The sequence below is a fragment of the Panulirus ornatus genome, chromosome 34 (genome assembly GCF_036320965.1).
Source record: "Panulirus ornatus isolate Po-2019 chromosome 34, ASM3632096v1, whole genome shotgun sequence".
NCBI classification, from domain to species: Eukaryota; Metazoa; Arthropoda; class Malacostraca; order Decapoda; family Palinuridae; genus Panulirus; species Panulirus ornatus.
The window spans coordinates 233,244-255,547 of record NC_092257.1 but is presented as its reverse complement, the minus strand read 5'-3'; the positions used below and the strand labels follow the sequence as shown (position 1 = coordinate 255,547).

The following is a 22,304-nucleotide window of genomic DNA, read 5'->3' as shown; positions in this document are numbered from 1 at the left end:
CTGCAGGTGTGTGGTGAGTGAGGTTGTCTGTTTACATACATACTTGAGCCAGCTCCAGCTGCACTCAGCAAGGCGGCCAAGACCAATGTTATCAACATAATCAACTTAATGTTTTTGTGACACTGTGCGTACGTGACGCTGTTAACTCACCGGTTTAGCTCAGCATTGTTGTTAACTTTGACTATTGAGTGATGATGTACATTGTTTATGTAGTATTGAGATAATACAGTCCTAGAATTGGGGGTATGGTTTGTTATGTGATACTTACTGATCGATATCTGATAATGTGGTGGTGGTGGTGGTGGTATAGGGAAAGTGTTGAAGGGATCATTGTGAAAGTAGTAGGTCATATACTTGTAAAACAGAAGCAGTACTTGGCTGATCCTCAGGAGCAGTACTTGGCTGATCCTCAGGAGCGGTACTTGGCTGATCCTCAGGAGCGGTACTTGGCTGATCCTCATATGGTAACTAGTATGATGGTAAACATATATCAGGATGAGGTTTAACTGCTACCATCCATTATGGTCGTTCATGTGTGTCGCCTGTTCATCTTACCTCCGGGTTAATCACTACGGTACTGTGATGGGTGCAACTAGTATACTGGTATGTGTCACTAGTATACTTGTATCTGTCACTAGAATACTAATATATGTCACCAGTATACTGGTATGTATCACCAGTATACTTGTATGAGTCACCAGTATACTGGTATGTATCACCAATACTTGCATTAGGCACCAGTATACTGGTATGTGTCACTAGTATACTAGTATCGATCACTAGAATGCTAATATATGTCACCAGTATACTGGTATGTATCACCAGTATACTGGTATGTATCACCAATACTTGCATTAGGCACCAGTATACTGGTATGAGTCACCAGTATACTTGTATTAGGCACCAGTATACTTGTATGAGTCACCAGTTAGGTTAGGTTAGGTGCTGTCAGTTGTGTACCAGCGTATGACCTATATGGGCTAACACTACAATCTTCCGTAATATATCGTCATATCCGTAATATATCGTCATATCCGTAATATATCGTCATATCCGTAATATATCGTCATATTTGATAACGTTCAGTAAGGTATGGTGTTCAGTCATGTTGTACTAGTGTTATGGTCTTCTCTGTACTCTCCATCAGCAAGGCAGAACAAATCAAAGTCCAGAGATAACATCTGACCCGGACGTGACACAGGTCCCCTCCCGGCTGCCAGTGGTGAGGCTCGGTCACTGCCAGGCCTCACTAACGTTTACTCGTTTAAAACGTATCAAAAATAATGACAAGAAAATGATGTGTCTTGTATGTTTCACTGTCAAGCTGGTATACAGTAATTTCATCAGATAAAATCTTTTGAAGTTAAGACACACCAACACCCATCACCAACTTGATGACTTCATACATCCCGCTGGTGGGTCACTGTTACTGGGAGCACATGTAACACTATCAGTATGTGTCACACTTGCAGACGAACCAGGATGAATCACTAGAACACGGTAACCAGCACTAACCCTACACTCCTCCCTCCTGCAGGGGTCAGCACTAACCCGACACTCCTCCCTCCTGCAGGGGTCAGTACTAACCCTACACTCCTCCCTCCTGCAGGGGTCAGCACTAACCCTACCCTCCTCCTGCAGGGGTCAGCACTAACCCTACCCTCCTCCTGCAGGGGTCAGCACTAACCCTACCCTCCTCCTGCAGGGGCCAGCACTAACCCTACCCTCCTCCTGCAGGGGTCAGCACTAACCCTACCCTCCTCCTGCAGGGGTCAGCACTAACCCTACCCTCCTCCTGCAGGGGTCAGCACTAACCCTACCCTCCTCCTGCAGGGGTCAGCACTAACCCTACCCTCCTCCTGCAGGGGCCAGCACTAACCCTACCCTCCTCCTGCAGGGGTCAGCACTAACCCTACCCTCCTCCTGCAGGGGTCAGTACTAACCCTACCCTCCTCCTGCAGGGGCCAGCACTAACCCTACCCTCCTCCTGCAGGGCAGATGGCACGTACGACGAAGACTACGAGAGGGAGAAGCCGCCGTTGCGGAAGATCGACCAGTACCTGCCGCCAGACTGCCCCTGCTGTAACCTGAGCAAGCGCTTCACTATGGCCATCCTGGCTAGCGTAGGTCAGTATCCCACCACTACCCTGGGACACCCAGGGTTACCATGTATCCCACCACTACCCTGGGTCACCCAGGGTTATCATGTGTCCCACCACTACCCTGGGACACCCAGGGTTATCATGTGTCCCACCACTACCCTGGGACACCCAGGGATACCATGTGTCCCACCACTACCCTGGGACACCCAGGGTTACCATGTATCCCACCACTACCCTGGGTCACCCAGGGTTATCATGTGTCCCACCACTACCCTGGGACACCCAGGGTTATCATGTGTCCCACCACTACCCTGGGACACCCAGGGATACCATGTATCCCACCACTACCCTGGGACACCCAGGGATACCATGTGTCCCACCACTACCCTGGGACACCCAGGGATACCATGTATCCCACCACTACCCTGGGACACCCAGGGTTACCATGTGTCCCACCACTACCCTGGGACACCCAGGGTTACCATGTGTCCCACCACTACCCTGGGACACCCAGGGTTACCATGTATCCCACCACTACCCTGGGACACCCAGGGTTACCATGTATCCCACCACTACCCTGGGACACCCAGGGTTATCATGTGTCCCACCACTACCCTGGGACACCCAGGGTTACCATGTGTCCCACCACTACCCTGGGACACCCAGGGTTACCATGTGTCCCACCACTACCCTGGGACACCCAGGGTTACCATGTGTCCCACCACTACCCTGGGACACCCAGGGTTACCATGTGTCCCACCACTACCCTGGGACACCCAGGGTTACCATGTGTCCCACCACTACCCTGGGACACCCAGGGTTACCATGTGTCCCACCACTACCCTGGGACACCCAGGGTTACCATGTGTCCCACCACTACCCTGGGACACCCAGGGTTACCATGTGTCCCACCACTACCCTGGGACACCCAGGGTTACCATGTATCCCACCACTACCCTGGGACACCCAGGGATACCATGTATCCCACCACTACCCTGGGACACCCAGGGTTACCATGTGTCCCACCACTACCCTGGGACACCCAGGGTTACCATGTGTCCCACCACTACCCTGGGACACCCAGGGTTACCATGTATCCCACCACTACCCTGGGACACCCAGGGTTACCATGTGTCCCACCACTACCCTGGGACACCCAGGGTTACCATGTGTCCCACCACTACCCTGGGACACCCAGGGTTACCATGTGTCCCACCACTACCCTGGGACACCCAGGGTTACCATGTGTCCCACCACTACCCTGGGACACCCAGGGTTATCATGTATCCCACCACTACCCTGGGACACCCAGGGATACCATGTGTCCCACCACTACCCTGGGACACCCAGGGTTATCATGTATCCCACCACTACCCTGGGACACCCAGGGTTACCATGTATCCCACCACTACCCTGGGACACCCAGGGTTACCATGTGTCCCACCACTACCCTGGGACACCCAGGGTTACCATGTGTCCCACCACTACCCTGGGACACCCAGGGTTACCATGTGTCCCACCACTACCCTGGGACACCCAGGGTTACCATGTGTCCCACCACTACCCTGGGACACCCAGGGTTACCATGTATCCCACCACTACCCTGGGACACCCAGGGATACCATGTGTCCCACCACTACCCTGGGACACCCAGGGTTACCATGTGTCCCACCACTACCCTGGGACACCCAGGGATACCATGTGTCCCACCACTACCCTGGGACACCCAGGGTTACCATGTATCCCACCACTACCCTGGGACACCCAGGGATACCATGTGTCCCACCACTACCCTGGGACACCCAGGGTTACCATGTATCCCACCACTACCCTGGGACACCCAGGGTTACCATGTATCCTACCACTACCCTGGGACACCCAGGGATACCATGTGTCCCACCACTACCCTGGGACACCCTGGGTTATCATGTATCCCACCACTGCCCTGGGACACCCAGGGTTACCATGTATCCCACCACTACCCTGGGACACCCAGGGTTACCATGTATCCCACCACCACCCTGGGACACCCAGGGTTACCATGTATCCCACCACCACCCTGGGACACCCAGGGTTATCATGTATCCCACCACTACCCTGGGACACCCAGGGTTATCATGTATCCCACCACCCTGGGAGACCAGTATCTGGTCTCTGGGGTCGTCAAACATGGCACCAGTGACCCTGGTAACGTACAGCTTCAAGCCTCACTATACAAGCACTTGTGGTCATGTGATCTGGCAGGCAGGTCTGGCTGGGGTCGGTGGGTGACACAGCTCTCGTGTAGGATCTTGGGTCAGGTGAGGGTCAGGCAGCGCCACACCATCAAGGTGTAAGCTGCAGTGGGTCACCAGGTGCCATGACACCTGCTGTAGGTTGTAGTGTCACATCAGTTGGATCATCCTGGACAACAGTAGCCTGACATCAGCAACAACACGTACGTTATTGCAAGACATTGTGTGGTGTGGTAACACATCCCTGGACATTGTAGCTAATATCTGGGTATCTTTAACATCAGAGGTCATCTTGAGACACTGGGTGACATCACTGGTCCTCTGCAAACATTGTGCAACAATCTTGGTCATCAATCTATGAGTCATCACATTACACTACAGCGTATGTGTCAGTGTGTCAGGTCATGGTATGTCATGGTACAGTACATTAAGACATCAGTGAAAGTTTTACACTTTTCCCTCGTAACATGTTAAACATTTCTGCTTCATTATTATCATCACAGACATTTGATATATCTTCATTGTGTTATCATTGCGTATCTTGGTTCAAGTTCGTCATAGCCCTGGGATCACCTTAGGTCATCCTAGGTTACGAGGGAACTCCCTGGTTACCATAAGTAGTCGTGGAATATTGTACGATCAGTTAGGGTCATCGCGGAACATCCTGGGTCAGTTGTGGTCATCATGTAGCATCATAAGGCAGGCTGAGTCATGGGTAGTACTATCAGAAACCTTGAGGAAGTCCAGTGGGTGTTGATAGATGTTCATGGACGTCCTCCTGTTTGTGTCCTTCACTGTAGGCTGATACACATGCTCCTCCCAACACAAACTCTCTCTCTCTCTCTCTCTCTCACTCTCTGTCTCTCTCTCTCTCTCTCTCTCTCCTGCTTTTGTTGTGTGTATTTGATGTGGCCGGTAGTGTCCCGCCTGGTCACCTGGCATGTGTGCCTGTGTCCCCGAGTCACACACACAAGACGCCCTCACTCTGTACACCGGCGCTCGGCATCCTCATATTCCTTGTGACGACACGCTTGGCTTCCTCTCTCTGTGCCACACAGTCACACCCTCCCGCCTGAGGCCCTACCAGGCCACACACTGACCCACATACCTCACACGTGACCACCTGGCCTTCATCCCTCGCTCGGCACGAGCAGCTGGTACCGCCCCTCGGCCCAGGGCCTCACACAGCTGGCAAGCGCCTCTCAAGGCCACCTGGGGTTCTATCCTCTTTAAGTCCACGTGGACCACACCTCAGGCCACGCCCTCCCAGTCAGCTGATGGGTGCATGTCGTCTCCCCCTCTATGCTCCACCTGTCCTCTCCCCATTCTACACTCCCCTCACCTGTTGCTTAGTGAATGAGTATTGGTGGGTGCGGTCACCTGCCCCTCCCCTACCTGTTGCTGAGTGGAAGGGCGTGGACGGCCCCGCCCTCACACCTGTTGAGCCTCACCAAGGAGAGTGTTGGGGGAGGGGGATTGTCTCACCTGCCCCGCCCTCTCACAGCCAGACCCACGTGCTCCTTGCTCAGGGCCACACCCACTACAACTCTCACTCACTCACTCTCTTTCCCGCGCGCACACGCTCCACCTGCCTCACTCTCTCTTGCTTCTTGTCTTCACTTGCATTAGTCTCTGTGTCAATGTTTTTTGTTCTTGGTTTGATCCTTGCTATTGGTATGACCTTAGTCAATGTCTGCAGGTAGTGATGTGCGTACCTTCTACTGAGCGGCTTTATGTAACTCTGTTTTGTTTTTCTCTTGTGTTGTGTGTTCCGGAAGTTTTGTGAGAAGTGGTGAATGTGGTGTAGAGTGAGGGGTGAGAAAGGCAGGAGAGGAGATGCTATTACGTAGGAAGCGGGAACCATGATTGGGTCACAGGTGGGGGTTTGTGGCGGACAGGCAGAGGGAACACGTGTGGGAGGGACGTGTGACTGTACCAAGTGTGCAGGGATGCTGGGGTCGTCCTACTCCAGCCTCACTGATCTCTCCCTGCTGGGAGACGGCATCTGGTCTGGAGACACACACACGCTCTGGCTCGTCTGTGTAGAATGGGAAGCCTCGGGTTCAGGTACATAGACTCCTCTCCCTGCATGGAGGAGAGAGACGTATAGGCTTGCATACATGAACAAGTGGACCATGTTCCTCCTAGGGTCGCTGATTCAGCAGTAACGCTACACACACACACACACACACACACACACACACACATACACACACACACACACACACACACACACACACACACACACACACACACACACACACAGGTCACCGGCTCACTGGCTCTATAGTAATACTCTGCCACGTGTGTGGTAGTGGCAGTCGACGTTCCCAGGTGCTACTGGTCTGGTCAGAGTGGGTGTAGTAGTGGGTCACTAGTGGTTGTATAGGCTTGGCCGTGGTGGGTGTAGTAGTGGGTCACTAGTGGTTGTATAGGCTTGGCCGTGGTGGGTGTAGTAGTGGGTCACTAGTGGTTGTATAGGCTTGGCCGTGGTGGGTGTAGTAGTGGGTCACTAGTGGTTGTATAGGCTTGGCCGTGGTGGGTGTAGTAGTGGGTCACTAGTGGTTGTATAGGCTTGGCCGTGGTGGGTGTAGTAGTGGGTCACTAGTGGTTGTATAGGCTTGGCCGTGGTGGGTGTAGTGGTGGGTCAGTAGTGGTTATATAAACTTGGTTGGAGTGGGTGTAATGGTGAGTGTATGAGGGTCCGGGAGTGTACCATGGGGATGTGTCCTGGGATGATGGTCTTGAGGCGTGTACTGTCACTCGCACGTCATGCACCGTCGTGCACTGTCACTCGCACGTCATGCACCGTCGTGTACTGTCACTCGCACGTCATGCACCGTCGTGCACTGTCACTCGCACGTCATGCACCGTCGTGTACTGTCACTCGCACGTCATGCACCGTCGTGTAGTCACTCGCACGTCATGCACCGTCGTGTACTGTCACTCGCACGTCATGCACCGTCGTGTAGTCACTCGCACGTCATGCACCGTCGTGTACCCTCGGTAACATGTTTGTGTGACCAATGGTGTCATGAAAATGTTGTTTATTTGTCATGTGTGTCATTGTAGGTGTCATGTGTCATCTGTAACACGCCACATGTCATCTCTAACGTGTCATGTGTCATCTCTAACGTGTCATGTGTCATCTCTAACGTGTCATGTGTCATCTCTAACGTGTCATGTGTCATCTCTAACGTGTCATGTTGCATCTCCAACGTGTCATGTGTCATCTCTAACGTGTCATGTGTCATCTCTAACGTGTCATGTGTCATCTCTAACGTGTCATGTTGCATCTCCAACGTGTCATGTGTCATCTCCAACGTGTCATGTGTCATCTCTAACGTGTCATGTGTCATCTCTAACGTGTCATGTGTCATCTCCAACGTGTCATGTGTCATCTCCAACGTGTCATGTGTCATCTCCAACGTGTCATGTGTCATCTCTAACGTGTGATGTGTCATCTCTAACGTGTCATGTGTCATCTCCAACGTGTCATGTGTCATCTCCAACGTGTCATGTGTCATCTCCAACGTGTCATGTGTCATCTCCAACGTGTCATGTGTCATCTCTAACGTGTCATGTGTCATCTCTGCCCGCCAGGTTTTCTCATATCGTTCGGGATCCGGTGCAACATGGGAGTCGCCGTCGTCGAGATGACCTCCAACGAGACCTTGACCGGGGTGAGTGTGACCACGTGACCCATGGTTGGTGGGGTGAGTGTGACCACGTGACCCATGGTTGGTGGTGTGGTGTGACCACGTGACCCATGGTTGGTGTGGTGAGTAACACAGTTACTGATACATACCTCTTTCCCCCGAGGGTGCTGGAGGTGTGGCCTGGGTTCATCACAGACGTGGCCTTGATGACGCTGACCCCTGGGTCTTGTGAGGTCAGCAGGGAACCTGCAAGATAGAGTACAACAGTAGTGTGTGTGTGTGTGTGTGTGTGTGTGTGTGTGTGTGTGCAGGGTTGTGTGGCTGGCTGGTGCCTGGCCTCCCCATCACAAAGATAACGGAAGAGAAAGTCCCTCACTGGAGAGACACTAAAGATAGAGAGAGGTATGATAACGTTACTACGTGGTAGCCAGGATGATAATGTTAATAATGACATATTCACATGATAATGAAAAAAAGGAAACAAGAAGAGAAAGAACTAAACTTACTTGTATGGACTTGAAGTATCTGTAATGTTCATTAACATTAATGGCATTATTCTGATGTAACATTATTATGTGATCTAGTGGTGATATGTGGCTCATCATGTGACCCACCCACAGTATTATGTGGTCACATTCACTCTTGATAACAGAAGATAGGAATCTTTTATTTCCTTAGAACATGATAACAGACCCCACGTAGCTAGAACATGATAACAGACCCCACGTAGCTAGAACATGATAACAGACCCCACGTAGCTAGAACATGATAACAGACCCCACGTAGCTAGAACATGATAACAGACCCCACGTAGCTAGAACATGATAACAGACCCCACGTAGCTAGAACATGATAACAGACCCCACGTAACTAAGATACCTCCACTTGACCCCCTAGTTACCCTTATACCACAGCCAGGGACACACCCGCCTTGATCTCTGCTTACACAATACCAGAGGACACGTATAACCATAGGACACATCCGTGACCCCTGCCCTCACCCGTGACCCCTGCCCTCACCCGTGACCCCTGCCCTCACCCGTGACCCCTGCCCTCACCCGTGACCCCTGCCCTCACCCGTGACCCCTGCCCTCACCCGTGACCCCTGCCCTCACCCGTGACCCTTGCCCTCACCCGTGACCCCTGCCCTCACCCGTGACCCCTGCCCTCACCCGTGACCCCTGCCCTCACCCGTGACCCCTGCCCTCACCCGTGACCCTTGCCCTCACCCGTGACCCCTGCCCTCACCCGTGACCCCTGCCCTCACCCGTGACCCCTGCCATCCGCCCTCACCAACATCAAACTTTGGGACATTTATCCCGACGTAACATGTTTCCTGTCCCCGCCACCACCCACCAGAGGTCACCCAGACCCACATGACCTCATCTTCCCCCCCACTACTACTTCATCATATAGGAAGATCATAGTGAACACCTGGCTACATCCCCACCATCAGTGAACACTGGCTACATCCCCACCATCAGTGAACACTGGCTACATCCCCACCATCAGTGAACACTGGCTACATCCCCACCATCAGTGAACACTGGCTACATCCCCACCATCAGTGAACACTGACTACATCCCCACCATCAGTGAACACCTGGCTAACCTCTCGCCGTGTTTGTGTGTCTGCAGAAGAAGGAGATCGACTGGAGCGATGACATCGTCGGCGTGGTGGACTCTTCCTTCTTCTGGGGCTACCTCATCACGCAGATCCCCGGCGGCCTCATCGCCTCCCGCTTCCCGGCTCACAGGTGCGACACTCGCTTCTTATGGCGCGCTGTTGGTGGCTGGCCGCTGGCTGCCAGGGCGTGGTCCACGGACCGCGCTCACTCACACTCCTCCTCCTCCTCCTTCTCCCAACCCAACACTGGCGACGGAGGGGCGGGCGGCCTAGTTAGATGATGATGATGATGATAGATGTCTGTTATTATGATACATGTAGTGGATCACCACATAGTCTTGACGACGTCGCCACTGGCAAGTGTTGGGTTACGGGTGCCCTACTGAACATGATATTTCCTTTACAGTCGTGTAATTATGTGTATGTTTACAGTTTGTCAGGTGCGTATGATCTCGGTATCATTACAGTATGTATGTTCCTTACAGTATGAGTTTATTGTTTCCAGTGTTTGTATGTATTTTGTTGCCAGTGCAGGTATGTATGTATGTATGTATGTATGTATGTATGTATGTGTGTATTGTTCATAGTATGAATCAGTATATCTTTCATCACATATTTTGTATAAGTTTTCTCATGTAATTTACCGGGTCACGTGTATGGTGCTTTCCCGACACATTTCGTCCGTCATGTGTACCAGCAGCAAGGTAGAGCCGTCCCTCCATGTTTGTGATTCCTCAGATCAAGCAGCTGGGTCGTGCAATGTTTATTATATTCCATGTCAAGTGTGAACACAGGAGTTGGTTGCATCATGTCATGTCAGTGTGGACGTAGGAATAACAGTCATGTCAAGGTTAACATAGAAGAGGTCTAATTCATTGTTGTGGATACGTACGGTGAATCTCTCTCTCTCTCTCTCTCTCTCTCTCTCTCTCTCTCTCTCTCTCTCTCTCTCTCTCTCTCTCTCTCTCTCTCTCTCTGTCTTTCACTTTTCTCAGCATCTGCTTCACTCAAGAGACTCTCTCAACATAGTCACTTGACATTATCAAAGTATTTTTTTTTGTAATTATAATCATAATCAATTTGATATGATTTTGTTTTTTGCGTTGAAGGTTCCAGTCACGGACCAAAGTCCACATCAAGGCCGGGCCTTCATTGAAATATAGAGAAGTTAACGAAAAGAAAAAGAGAAGAGACATGGACAAATATTTATCAGTTTAGCAGGGAGTGAAGAACCTGTCTCTTATAATGTACCAGGTCATAGTTATTGGGAATGAGAGGGTGGAGAGGTCCAAAGCTTCGAGATGTAGGTAAAGTTTTCAAAACGGCCCACCCTTGAGTTGCAGACAAGAGCTGCACAGTGTGATGCAGCAGCTTGCCGAGTGGTCTAGCTAGTGGAGGAAGAAGAGAGGTTAGTCCACTTCCTTCGAGTAAAGTAAGGTTTTGCCTCCTTGATAACGTGCTGAAAATGATCATGGGCAGTGATGAATGCTGAATGGGAATCGGAGGAAGGAGAGTTTTCCATACCTGATATGCCTGATCCTTGCCTGAATGGCCCCAGAAAGGAACGGTTGAACTCTGGATTGGAAGAAGATGTCGTTTTTGAGGAATAGGAGACAAACGCTTGTATTCCCGTAACATTAACTTCTGTTATGCGTTTGGCGGAGACAGAAGCATCACCACATAAGAGACCGTAACTTACCCACGAAAAGTCAGAGGAGAATTTTTGGAAGTTATTCAGTCAGCATTGTTAAGGTGCCAACATTTGCGTTTGGAAGGGGCTGCTGAAGGGGGGGGGGTGATGCCGTTGAAATAGATACATTTTGAGAGTGTGGTCAGATGAATTAACTGGGGAGAGATTTTGGAGCAAGCAAGGATTACATATCCAGGGTATTAGATCATTTTAACTGGAGAACGTGAGAGCTTCAGTCCCTCCACCATTCATATGGGAGGAATTCAACCATTCCCTATGGTGAACGTTTTGAAATCCTCAAGGTAGAGGATCTCGGCCTGCGGGTGAGAGGATGTCACAGTTTCATGGCAGGAGTTTAGATAGTAGAAGGATATAAAATCTGTAGAACTAGGAGAGCAACAGGTGAAGCAGAGGAAAAGTGTGGTAGCAGGGAGACAGTTCCTGCAGTAGCGTTATCACTGGTGTGTCTCCTCACTCCCCACCCTCCAGCGTGTAATGTAGTGCGTTGGTTACTGGTGTGTTGCAGGTTGTTCCCCGCGTAATGCAGTGGGATGGTCACTGGCGTATCACAGGTTTCCCTTGAGTACTGAAGCAGGATGGTCACTGGTGTATCGTGAGGTTACACCTCCTGAGATGCGGTAGACAGCGCCTCCCGTCCGCCCACAGTTGCTGTTGCCAAATGATATGTTGCGATTAAAGTCGTCTGGCAGGGGCAGCTTGGCTGATTATTACACACGGTAAATAAAGTATCTTCCTGGATGGGTTCACTCAATTTAGAAATGATCAGTACGACTCGTTTCTTCTATGTATGATTGGTAAGCGAGAATGTGGGAAAAAATGTCTGAAAAATTATGCTAGGCCCACTTTATGATTATAAATCAATACATTTATTATGTGGCCAACAATCGATGTATTCCAGTTTCATAAGATTCGAAAAGGTCTTCACTTTAGATGAGTAATGAATGACCAGAAATAATTATACGAGGTCAAAAGAAAGGACGCGTAATGAAAATGTGGGCAAACGTGTTTGCAGACATAGAACGGTTGAGGACTGAGAGACACAAGTTCCTGTTGAACACGTCAAGACTGCCTGTACTGACCTGCATATCAAGACTAGACAAATACTTCACTTGTGTCTGCTATCAGCAAAAGATTTACGTTATCGCTAATCTAGTCATTCTATTCAGAGTTCAGCTGCAGAGCAGATATTGTTAAACTGATACGGAACTTACACTCCACAACTTTCATATAAAATGTTCATTGCTGTATCTCTCCTCTATTTTCTTATCTCAAGTTCTTCCTGTGGGTAGCTGAGCTGGAGGGAGAGGAGGCTGCGAGGTGGCCTCTGTTTTGCTATTCTGGTTTTGCCACTATTTCTTTTTTTTTTTTTTTTGGCCGCCACAACAGATGAACCATCAGGTCTCTTGCTATCCGTCCTCACCTCTCTCTACAGCAACCCCTTCCCTCACCAAAACTCCCCATCCCTTTCATCGTAGCACCTCATCCCTCAACACAGTGTTTCTTCCTCACAGTAGCTTGGTAATCCCCTCAGGTGGTACATTAACCTGGTAACATGAACAATGGAGGCGGTGGCACGGGACAGCGTCTGACAGTAATGGTTGATCCGGCTGCCCGGCCAGACCTGCTGGCTCGAGCGGCCTCTCCCCAGATTTGCCTCATTATTGACTCACTGTTGTTATTCACCTGATTTTCATTATTGTGCATTTGCCTGTGTACCATCCTTCCTACCACCACTCACTAACCCAACCCTCCATCCTTCCATTCATAATATTAGTCTACGTTCTTCTACGTAGATGTTTTTACTTGTTGAATTTCTACAGTAAAGAAAATAAGAGAGTGGCTGTCAGTGCTGAAGTGAGGTGTGAGAGTTGTAGTGTGGCGGCAGTGTGGTGTGAGAGTTGTAGTGTGGCGGCAGTGTGGTGTGAGAGTTGTAGTGTGGCGGCAGTGTGGTGTGAGAGTTGTAGTATGGCGGCAGTGTGGTGTGAGAGTTGTAGTGTGGCGGCAGTGTGGTGTGAGAGTTGTAGTGTGGCGGCAGTGTGGTGTGAGAGTTGTAGTGTGGCGGCAGTGTGGTGTGAGAGTTGTAGTGTGGTGGCAGTGTGGTGTGAGAGTTGTAGTGTGGCAGCAGTGTGGTGTGAGAGTTGTAGTGTGGCGGCAGTGTGGTGTGAGAGTTGTAGTGTGGTGGCAGTGTGGTGTGAGAGTTGTAGTGTGGCGGCAGTGTGGTGTGAGAGTTGTAGTGTGGCGGCAGTGTGGTGTGAGAGTTGTAGTGTGGCGGCAGTGTGGTGTGAGAGTTGTAGTGTGGCGGCAGTGTGGTGTGAGAGTTGTAGTGTGGTGGCAGTGTGGTGTGAGAGTTGTAGTGTGGTGGCAGTGTGGTGTGTGAGTTGTAGTGTGGTGGCGGACATTTGCTATTTGTGTCTGGCTCCTGATAACCCCCCCCCCCCTCTCCCTCACCCTTCCCTCTCTCTTCCTCCATCACATCATAGACTCACTCTTCCCTCCCACTTACTCCACCTCTGTCCCGTCCTTTCCCTTTCCACACTTTCCTCTCTCCCACCTGCCAGCTTCCCTCCCGCTCGCTTCACATTCCCTTCCTCCCCTCCCTCCCCTTGTCTCACCTCCTTCCTTTCCCCTCCCGTTTCCTCCCCTCCCCCCTCCCGTCAATGCCTGGTGTCTTCTCCCCTCTTGCTCTTACTCCTCTCCTTACTCCCCACACCTCCGTCCCCCGTCCCCAGCCCATCACCCCATCACAAGCAGCAGAACAGCTGAAAACTTAATTTGGCAAATGGACCGGCAGAGACTGGCGGGCCAGGCCGGGCCGGGCCGGGCCGGGCCAGGCTGGGCCGGGCAGAGACAGCGCCGCCCCAACCTTTGTTTCTTATGAACAATGACCCACAAGAGACCTGAGCGGTGTGGGGGGAGGGAGCGTTGATTGGGGAAGGGGGTGGAGGGAGGGAGGGGTTGAAGCGTGGGTGTGGAGGGGATAAGTAGAGGGTTTAAAATTGGGTCTTGGCGAGTATGGGAGCGCAGGCTGGCTGGCTGGCTGGCTGGCTGGGAACGTCTAGGGTGGCGTGTAAGAAGGAAGAAGATTGATATGTGAAGGTGATGCAGGGAGTTGGGGAGGCTGGCCGGGGGCGGATCCTGGGGAAGGGGATTCGCAAATCAGTTGTAGGGGTGAAGGGGAAGGATGGAAGGATGGAGGATGGAAGGATGGAGGATGGAAGGATGGAGGAAGAGATAAACGTTGATGGGGTGGACGGAGTAGATTGGTTTTGACCTGGGAGGAGTGGTAACGGTGGGGGAAGGAGGGGGGACGCATGGATCAGCTGAGAATGGAAAAAGAGTGAGGACAAGGGAGGGGTGACGCCTGGACTGAATGAGGATAGGGAGAGGGTGAGAGCAGGAGAAGAGGAGGTACCTGCGCTAGCTGAGGATAGGGAGAGGGTGAGAGCAGGAGAAGAGGAGGTACCTGCGCCAGCTGAGGATAGGGAGAGGGTGAGAGCAGGAGAAGAGGAGGTACCTGCGTTAGCTGAGGATAGGGAGAGGTGTCCCTGCAGGTACTGGGGAGGGTGGGAAGGATTCTGCTGGTGGTGGTGACCATGGAGGTGCTGAGGAGGGTTCTGCTGCTGGTGGTGGTGGTGACCATGGAGGTGCTGAGGAGGGTTCTGCTGCTGCTGGTGGTGGTGACCATGGAGGTGCTGAGGAGGGTTCTGCTGCTGCTGGTGGTGGTGACCATGGAGGTGCTGAGGAGGGTTCTGCTGCTGCTGGTGGTGGTGACCATGGAGGTGCTGAGGAGGGTTCTGCTGCTGCTGGTGGTGGTGACCATGGAGGTGCTGAGGAGGGTTCTGCTGCTGGTGGTGGTGACCATGGAGCTGCTGAGGAGGGTTCTGCTGCAGACAGTAAATAGTCAGTCTGCTTGGTGATGGGTGAGAGGGTCTGGGCGTCCTGGTCACGTGCCTCTACCATCGTCCTAGGAACAGTGGAGGACATGCAAGTCATGGTTGTGGCCTCAGCAAACTGACCCTTGTCACAGGTGTCACAGTGTTGACATGTCATGACTTAGTCCTGTGATTCATGACAAGTTTACATGACGAGTCATGCGGTGATGTCATCATGTTGATGTGTACTGAATAATACTGACAATCGAGGGCAAGTTTATATCACTTTATATATTACATTTACTCGTCCATACATAATCTTGCTTAGTAGGAAGAGATGTATTACATTCATGTTGTACTTATATGTTGTGTTGTATGTTGTATAGTATGTTGTGTAGTATGTTGTGTTGTGTGTTGTCGTGTACTTGTATGTAGTATGTGAAGGTAGAGAGGCAAGTCTCACCTCCTCCTCCACACAGGGTGTTCGGCTCGGCCATCACAGCCTCGGCCACGCTCAACCTGCTCATCCCCGGCGCTTCCAGACTCCACCCCGTCGCTGTCATCGCCGTCAGGATCCTCCAGGGCCTGGTCGAGGTGAGGAGGGCTTTCAGGGCCTGGTCCAGGTGAGGAGGGCTCTCAGGGCCATGTCCAGGTGAGGAGGGTAGGAAAGATCAGGGCATGGTAGAGTTAGGGTCGGGAAACGGGTGGTGACAGTAAGCAACCATAGTCTTGGATGGAATCTTCCCCCGGGGGGGGGGGGGGGGTCAGGACGTAGCATTGCTGGAGAGAGGGAGGGGATGTGGGGGGAGGGGAGGGAAGAGGCATAAGGGCGGAAGAGGTGGTATTGGCCTTTTCCAGGTGAGAGAAGGGAGGGGCAGAGATGGAGGGAGGGTGCAGGTAAGGAGAGGGAGGCGGACGGGCCGCGTCGAGGATGGGGAGGGAAGTAGGTGGTGGTCATTCCTGGTCTGTGTAAGGCTAGGAGGGAACAGGGGAAGGGGGAACATGAGAAGGTAGCAGGCAGAAGAGAGATAAAGGACTTAGGGATATGGAAGAAGAGGGAGGGAGGAAATAAACGGGGGAAAGAGATGGAGGTAGGTAGGAAGGAGGGACAGGAAGATGCAGGTGGAGAGGGTGGGAGGGAAGGGAAGGAAGTAGAGATGGAGGAGGGAGAGGTAAGAGGAAAGAAGGGGATGGTAGCGCTGATGAGTCTTGTGTCATCATCAATTCTAAAGAGTCCTGTCGCGGTTAGAGACGGGAGGGGGTGAGGGGAGATACTACAGAGAGAGAGAGAGAGAGAGAGAGAGAGAGAGAGAGAGAGAGAGAGAGAGAGAGAGAGAGAGAGAGAGAGAGCAGCTGCTCCAGTTCTGAGGGGGAGGGAAGGGGCTGTAGGTTAGTTGAGGTGGAAGGAGGTGTAGTTGTAGTGGGGGAAGAAGAAGCACATGGTGGAACACCTCAGAATAGTTAGTAACAAGAGAGACACAGGAAGATCATGAGAGGTGTTTACAGTGTGAGTTACTGACGTGGATGCAAATGTCATGATAGAGGCGCCACGATGACTGGTTCACATGATAGTCAATACTTGAAATGTTTCTTGTGATATTTACATGATACGGCACGTATTGTACAGCAGATGGATGGTCTTATATCCTCACACAAGGAAGGTTATGGATCAGCTGTATATTGCAAAGTTTAGAATCGGAAACCTTGGGATTGATAGAGCCTTGCTCCTGGCGTGGACATGCTGTACGTTACTACCTGATGTATGTATACACTCCTGCCTCAAATATATTGTAGCCTAATGTGTCTTATGTTACGTGAGGGTTGTGGTAGGCGAGTGTTGGGGCTGGAGTATGTACATCTGCCTCATGCACTTGTGACATGTTTGATCTCACCCACCAGCCTGTAACAATGGCTACTCATTCTCTACACTTGACCCTATCCTCCGAAGACCTGACACACACAACCTTGTCCAGTATGGCTGCTCACCAGCACCTGCCATCCAGCTGATATGGTCAGTGGTCAGGTGTGCAGGACCAAGTCAGGCACAGTGGCGCCCCAGCACTTGACCACAACACAGGCCAGCAAGATGGCACTCACCACCTCACTATTCCAGACTTGTAAATGTGAACAACTGATTACTTTAGCGAGGTGAAGTTGTACCTTATAATGTACAATGTTGTTAGAAATAATGGGATTATGAGAGAGGACGGGCGTGTGTGTGTGTGTGTGTGTGTGTGTGTGTGTGTGTGTGTGTGTGGTAGGGGAGGCAGGAGGAGGAGGAGAGCTTTTGTTGGCTGCTTGACGGAAGTAGCTCTCTTGCCCGCGGCCAGCCCCCCACCCCACCCCCCCTCCCCCTGCCTCCCTCTTGTACTTCTCTCAGTATTTTACTTATTTTCCTTTTCATTCCTCCTACTTTTCCTCCTTTTCCTCTTTTCATTCTCTTTCTCCTCTCCTCCCCCATGTTGCAGTTCTTTCTGTTCCTCTTCCTTCCCTCGTCTTCCTCCCTCTCCCATTTTTCCCTCCTCATCCTTCCCTCTTTCTCTTCATGTAGGAGGTGGTGTTGCAGGAGGGCAGTAGGTGAGCGTGCCCCTGGCTGTTGGCTTCTCCTGCTTCCTTCCGTGGTCTTTCTCTCCTCCTTAATTGGATGACGGCCATCCTTGCCTTACCTTGTGTTCACTTCTGACCTGCTGGATCCCATGTTTGTATTCTCTTAGTTAACATCTTCCTCCTGTGCCATCTTCCTCCTGTGCCATCTTCCTCCTGTGCCATCTTCCTCCAAGGTCATCAGCAGGCGTGTGCCGCATGACCTGCGGTGCTACCCACCTCCAGCCGCAAACATACCTTCATGGCTGCTAGTATTGCCCGTGTGCCCGCATGTTGCCCTCCATGCCTTACTTCTCCTCCTTGTACCTCCAGTCGGCGCCTGTCTTCCTTGTACCTTCAATTTCCATCTCTGTTTTTCACATCTTCATTATCGTTGTCCTTTCATGTAACTTACGGGAGTAAATTTATGAAATTGGAGTTGCTACAGGGACGGGTTTGGGTAAGTCACCAGATGAGTACCAGATGATAAGGAACACTGACGGGGAGGTGGAGAAGGAGTGGACATTCTAGACGGAACGTGTGGAGGAGCTGACGGTGTAGACAGAACGTGTGGAGGAGCTGACGGTGTAGACAGAACGTGTGGAGGAGCAGACAGTGTAGACAGAACGTGTGTATAGCAGGCCTGGGGCTGCTGTATACAAGTCATCTGGAAGAGGCCATGTAAGCGTTACCTCGGGAAGAAAGTGGTGAGGATTGTAACTTAGTACAACAGTCATGTTAAACCTCCGCCGCCCGACCGCCCGACCAACTCCACCTCAACATTAATCATCACGTGAATTTCCGGAGGTGTCGTCCTCATGCTGTGTGGTGACGTACACATGTGTGTGTGTGTGTGTGTGTGTGTGTGTGTGTGTGTGTGTGTGTGGACATGGGAGACCTCCGGCTTGGATGTACGTTTCTAAACAAGCAGCTTCACATTGAGGTGAACGAACGAAGAGAAAAGTATAAAATCTCTTTGTAAGGAATATGGAAAGAAGAATCGCAGGCTGGTGGGTGTGGTGTAGTGAGGGGGGACTGGACCCTCCAGCTAGATGACTTAATCTGATTTAGAGAATTGGTAGGTTGTATCCAGAGCTGCCACGGGTAGGTTGTCATCGTTAGGCATGCTTACATGGTAGCTTCTCACGTGCTGTCCAGGTCTACAACACTCAGGTGTTGGTCTGGTCTGCAACACTCACGTGCTGCTCTGGCCTACAACACTCAGGTGCTGTCCTGGTCTACAACACTCAGGTGCTGGTCTGGTCTACAACACTCAGGTGCTGGTCTGGTCTACAACACTCAGGTGCTGGTCTGGTGTACAACACTCAGGTGCTGGTCTGGTCTACAACACTCAGGTGCTGGTCTGGTCTACAACACTCAGGTGCTGTCCTGGTCTACAACACTCAGGTGCTGGTCTGGTCTACAACACTCAGGTGCTGTCCTGGTCTACAACACTCAGGTGTTGGTCTGGTCTACAACACTCAGGTGCTAGTCTGGTCTACAACACTCAGGTGCTGGTCTGGTCTACAACACTCAGGTGCTGGTCTGGTGTACAACACTCAGGTGCTGGTCTGGTGTACAACACTCAGGTGTTGGTCTGGTGTACAACACTCAGGTGCTGGTCTGGTCTACAACACTCGGTGCTGTCCTGGTCTAACACACTCAAGGTGTTGGTCTGGTGTACAACACTCAGGTGCTGGTCTGGTGTACAACACTCAGGTGTTGGTCTGGTGTACAACACTCAGGTGCTGGTCTGGTCTACAACACTCAGGTGCTGTCCTGGTCTACAACACTCAAGTGTTGGTCTGGTGTACAACACTCAGGTGCTAGTCTGGTCTACAACACTCAGGTGCTGGTCTGGTCTACAACACTCAGGTGCTGGTCTGGTGTACAACACTCAGGTGCTGGTCTGGTGTACAACACTCAGGTGCTGGTCTGGTGTACAACACTCAGGTGCTGGTCTGGTGTACAACACTCAGGTGCTGGTCTGGTCTACAACACTCAGGTGCTGGTCTGGTGTACAACACTCAGGTGCTGGTCTGGTGTACAACACTCAGGTGCCGGCGAGGGGGTTTTCTTAGAGCTGGGGACTGGGCCTGGGGGAGCTTGGCGAGGGAGCCTGCTGGGTTGGATGACGGGATCTGGTGGAGAAGGATGAGGAATTTTGGTTGGGCTAGGTGAGGTGAGGGGGGTCTAATGGAGTTGAATGAGGAGCTCTGGTGGGGCTGGGAAAGGGGATCTGGTAGTGTTGGGTGAGAGGGGTCCGGTAGCGCTGAGCTAGGGTAAGGGGAGGGGGGGCATGTGTGGTGGGGCCGGATGAGGGGGTCTGGTGGGGTTGGGAAAGGGAGACTAGTGGGGATGGATGAGGGGGTCTGGAGAGCTACGCCAAGGCGTTTGATGGGGCCGGATTAGGGGATTTAGTGGGTCTGGAAAAGGGGATCTGGTGGGGCTGGGCTGAGAGGGGTCTGATGGAGCTTAGCAAGGGGGTCTAGTGGAGTTGGGTGAGGGGTTCTGGTGGGGCTTAGAAAGATGGCGTGATGGGTCGTGTAGAGATGATGTGATGGGTCTGGGTGATAGGGTCCGGTGGGTCTGGTGGAGATACATTAGGGGTCTGGTGGGGCTGGGAAAGGGGGTTGGGAAAGGGGGTCTGGCGGGGCTGGGAGAGAGGATCATGTGGACGTGTGTGACAGAGTCTAGTGGGGCTGGGAGAGAGGGTCTGGTGGGTGTGAGAGAGAGGGTTTGGCGTGTCTGGGAGAGGGATCTGGTGGGACTGGGTGAGGGAGTCTGGTGGGGCCAGCATGGGGTGAGGGAGAGGGCAATCAAGAGTTTATCTGACGGGGAAGGCGCGTCAGGAGATAAACACACCTAGAGGCTCCTCCAGAGAATAGAAATGCAAGCTTGGTAATCGGTGTCATTTCCTGTGTTGGAGGGCAGGGCGTCTATCGCTGCTGCTGAGAGGCAGGGAGTGAAGAAGGCGAGGGAAGATGGGGTAGGGAGAGAGAGAGAGGTCCAAGTGAGGTGGTCTGGCCTTTAACACAATATATGCTGGCTTCTTAAAAGCGGAAGAAAAGAATAGCAAAGCAAAGGTTCTTCCCCTGCCACATCCCCTCCCTCCGGCAACAAGGTAGGGAAGATACCTTGCACGATCAATATCCTCGAAGAAAATGTTTATAGTAAAGTTGTAAGTTAGAATGGACATATACGATCATGCATCCCATCACCAACAACATGCATCCCATTACCAACAACATGCATCCCATCACCAACAACATGCATCCCTTCACCAACAACATGCATCCCATCACCAACAACATGCATCCCTTCACCAACAACATGCATCCCTTCACCAACAACATGCATCCCTTCACTTTTTGTTATAAAGACAAGAGTTAGGATAAACTTGCGCTCCAGCCTCTCGACTTACCATTTCTCTATTATTCCTAATGTTGAAGAATGCTACAATAATTGTTACTTACTCTCTCAAAGCAGGTGACGTAGGTTAATCAATGTTGGTGTGTTACCGCAGTCTGGCCAGGGAGAGATCACTGGTTGAAAATGTAACATAACATGCCATGTTATGGTGATTGATGAAATGGATTATTCAGTACCGGAGAGTGACTAGTGATGATTAAGGCTAATTTTGAAGATATTAAGAGTATTGCTCTAAACCACACGTTCTGGGAGCTTATTCCACGAGTTAGTAATGTCGTACAGTCCAGATTAACTAGGTATCCCCTAAGTTTTGGTCCATCTCCTCTCGTTGGCAGTGCTGGCTCTACTGTGAAGGGTTGTCCTTTATTTTGTGGTCCATCATTTCATAGCAGAATATTTTCTTGAGGTTTCCTACTTGTAACAGCCGACATTTATTGACGTTAAATGACAATTACCATTTTCTAGACCATTCCACGATATATCTAGACCCCCGTGTAATCTTACCCTATCTTCAGTTAATATGGCATTGCCGATCTTTTCTCATCATTAAATTTAGACACTAAGTTATTCAGCCCACGTCAGTATCGTTAAGATGGATGATAAGACGACTAAGGCTAAGTAACGGGTGACCACGGATCCCTGAGGGACCCCACAAGTGACCACGGATCCCTGAGGGACCCCACAAGTGACCACGGATCCCTGAGGGACCCCATTCATTACGACCCTGCCTCCTGTCACGTAACCAGGCTTCTGGCCAATTTCCTCTGCAACCAGTAATTCTCAAGGCCTAGGCTTTATGCATCAGTTTAACGTGGGAGACTTTACTGAATGTTTTCTGGAAGTCCAGAAATATAGTATCTGTTGCTTTTGTCTTGTCGTGAATATTGAACAATTTATGATAGAATTCAAGGAGGTTTGTAAGGTATGATGAACGCCTTGTGGTGTGACTTACTGATCGGGCTGTGGTGTACCATGTAGGCTACCATCTTTAATGATCGACCCTTCAAGTTTACATAATGGGAGGCTAATAGGACGGCAATTGCTAAGCATTTCACGCTTCTCTTTATGAACATAGTAGTACGTC

General features: G+C 51.3%; 1 protein-coding gene across 1 annotated transcript in view; it reads left to right on the top strand.

Annotated features, from left to right (window-relative positions):
• The window catches only part of VGlut (Vesicular glutamate transporter), a 191,002-nt gene that overhangs the window by 134,646 nt on the left and 34,052 nt on the right, over window positions 1-22,304 (top strand). The window contains exons 5-8 of the mRNA XM_071682119.1: window positions 1,994-2,127; window positions 7,940-8,019; window positions 9,634-9,752; window positions 15,685-15,799. Of these exons, the coding sequence (XP_071538220.1) occupies window positions 1,994-2,127; window positions 7,940-8,019; window positions 9,634-9,752; window positions 15,685-15,799 (448 nt within the window). The remainder of the gene's footprint in view (window positions 1-1,993; window positions 2,128-7,939; window positions 8,020-9,633; window positions 9,753-15,684; window positions 15,800-22,304) is intronic.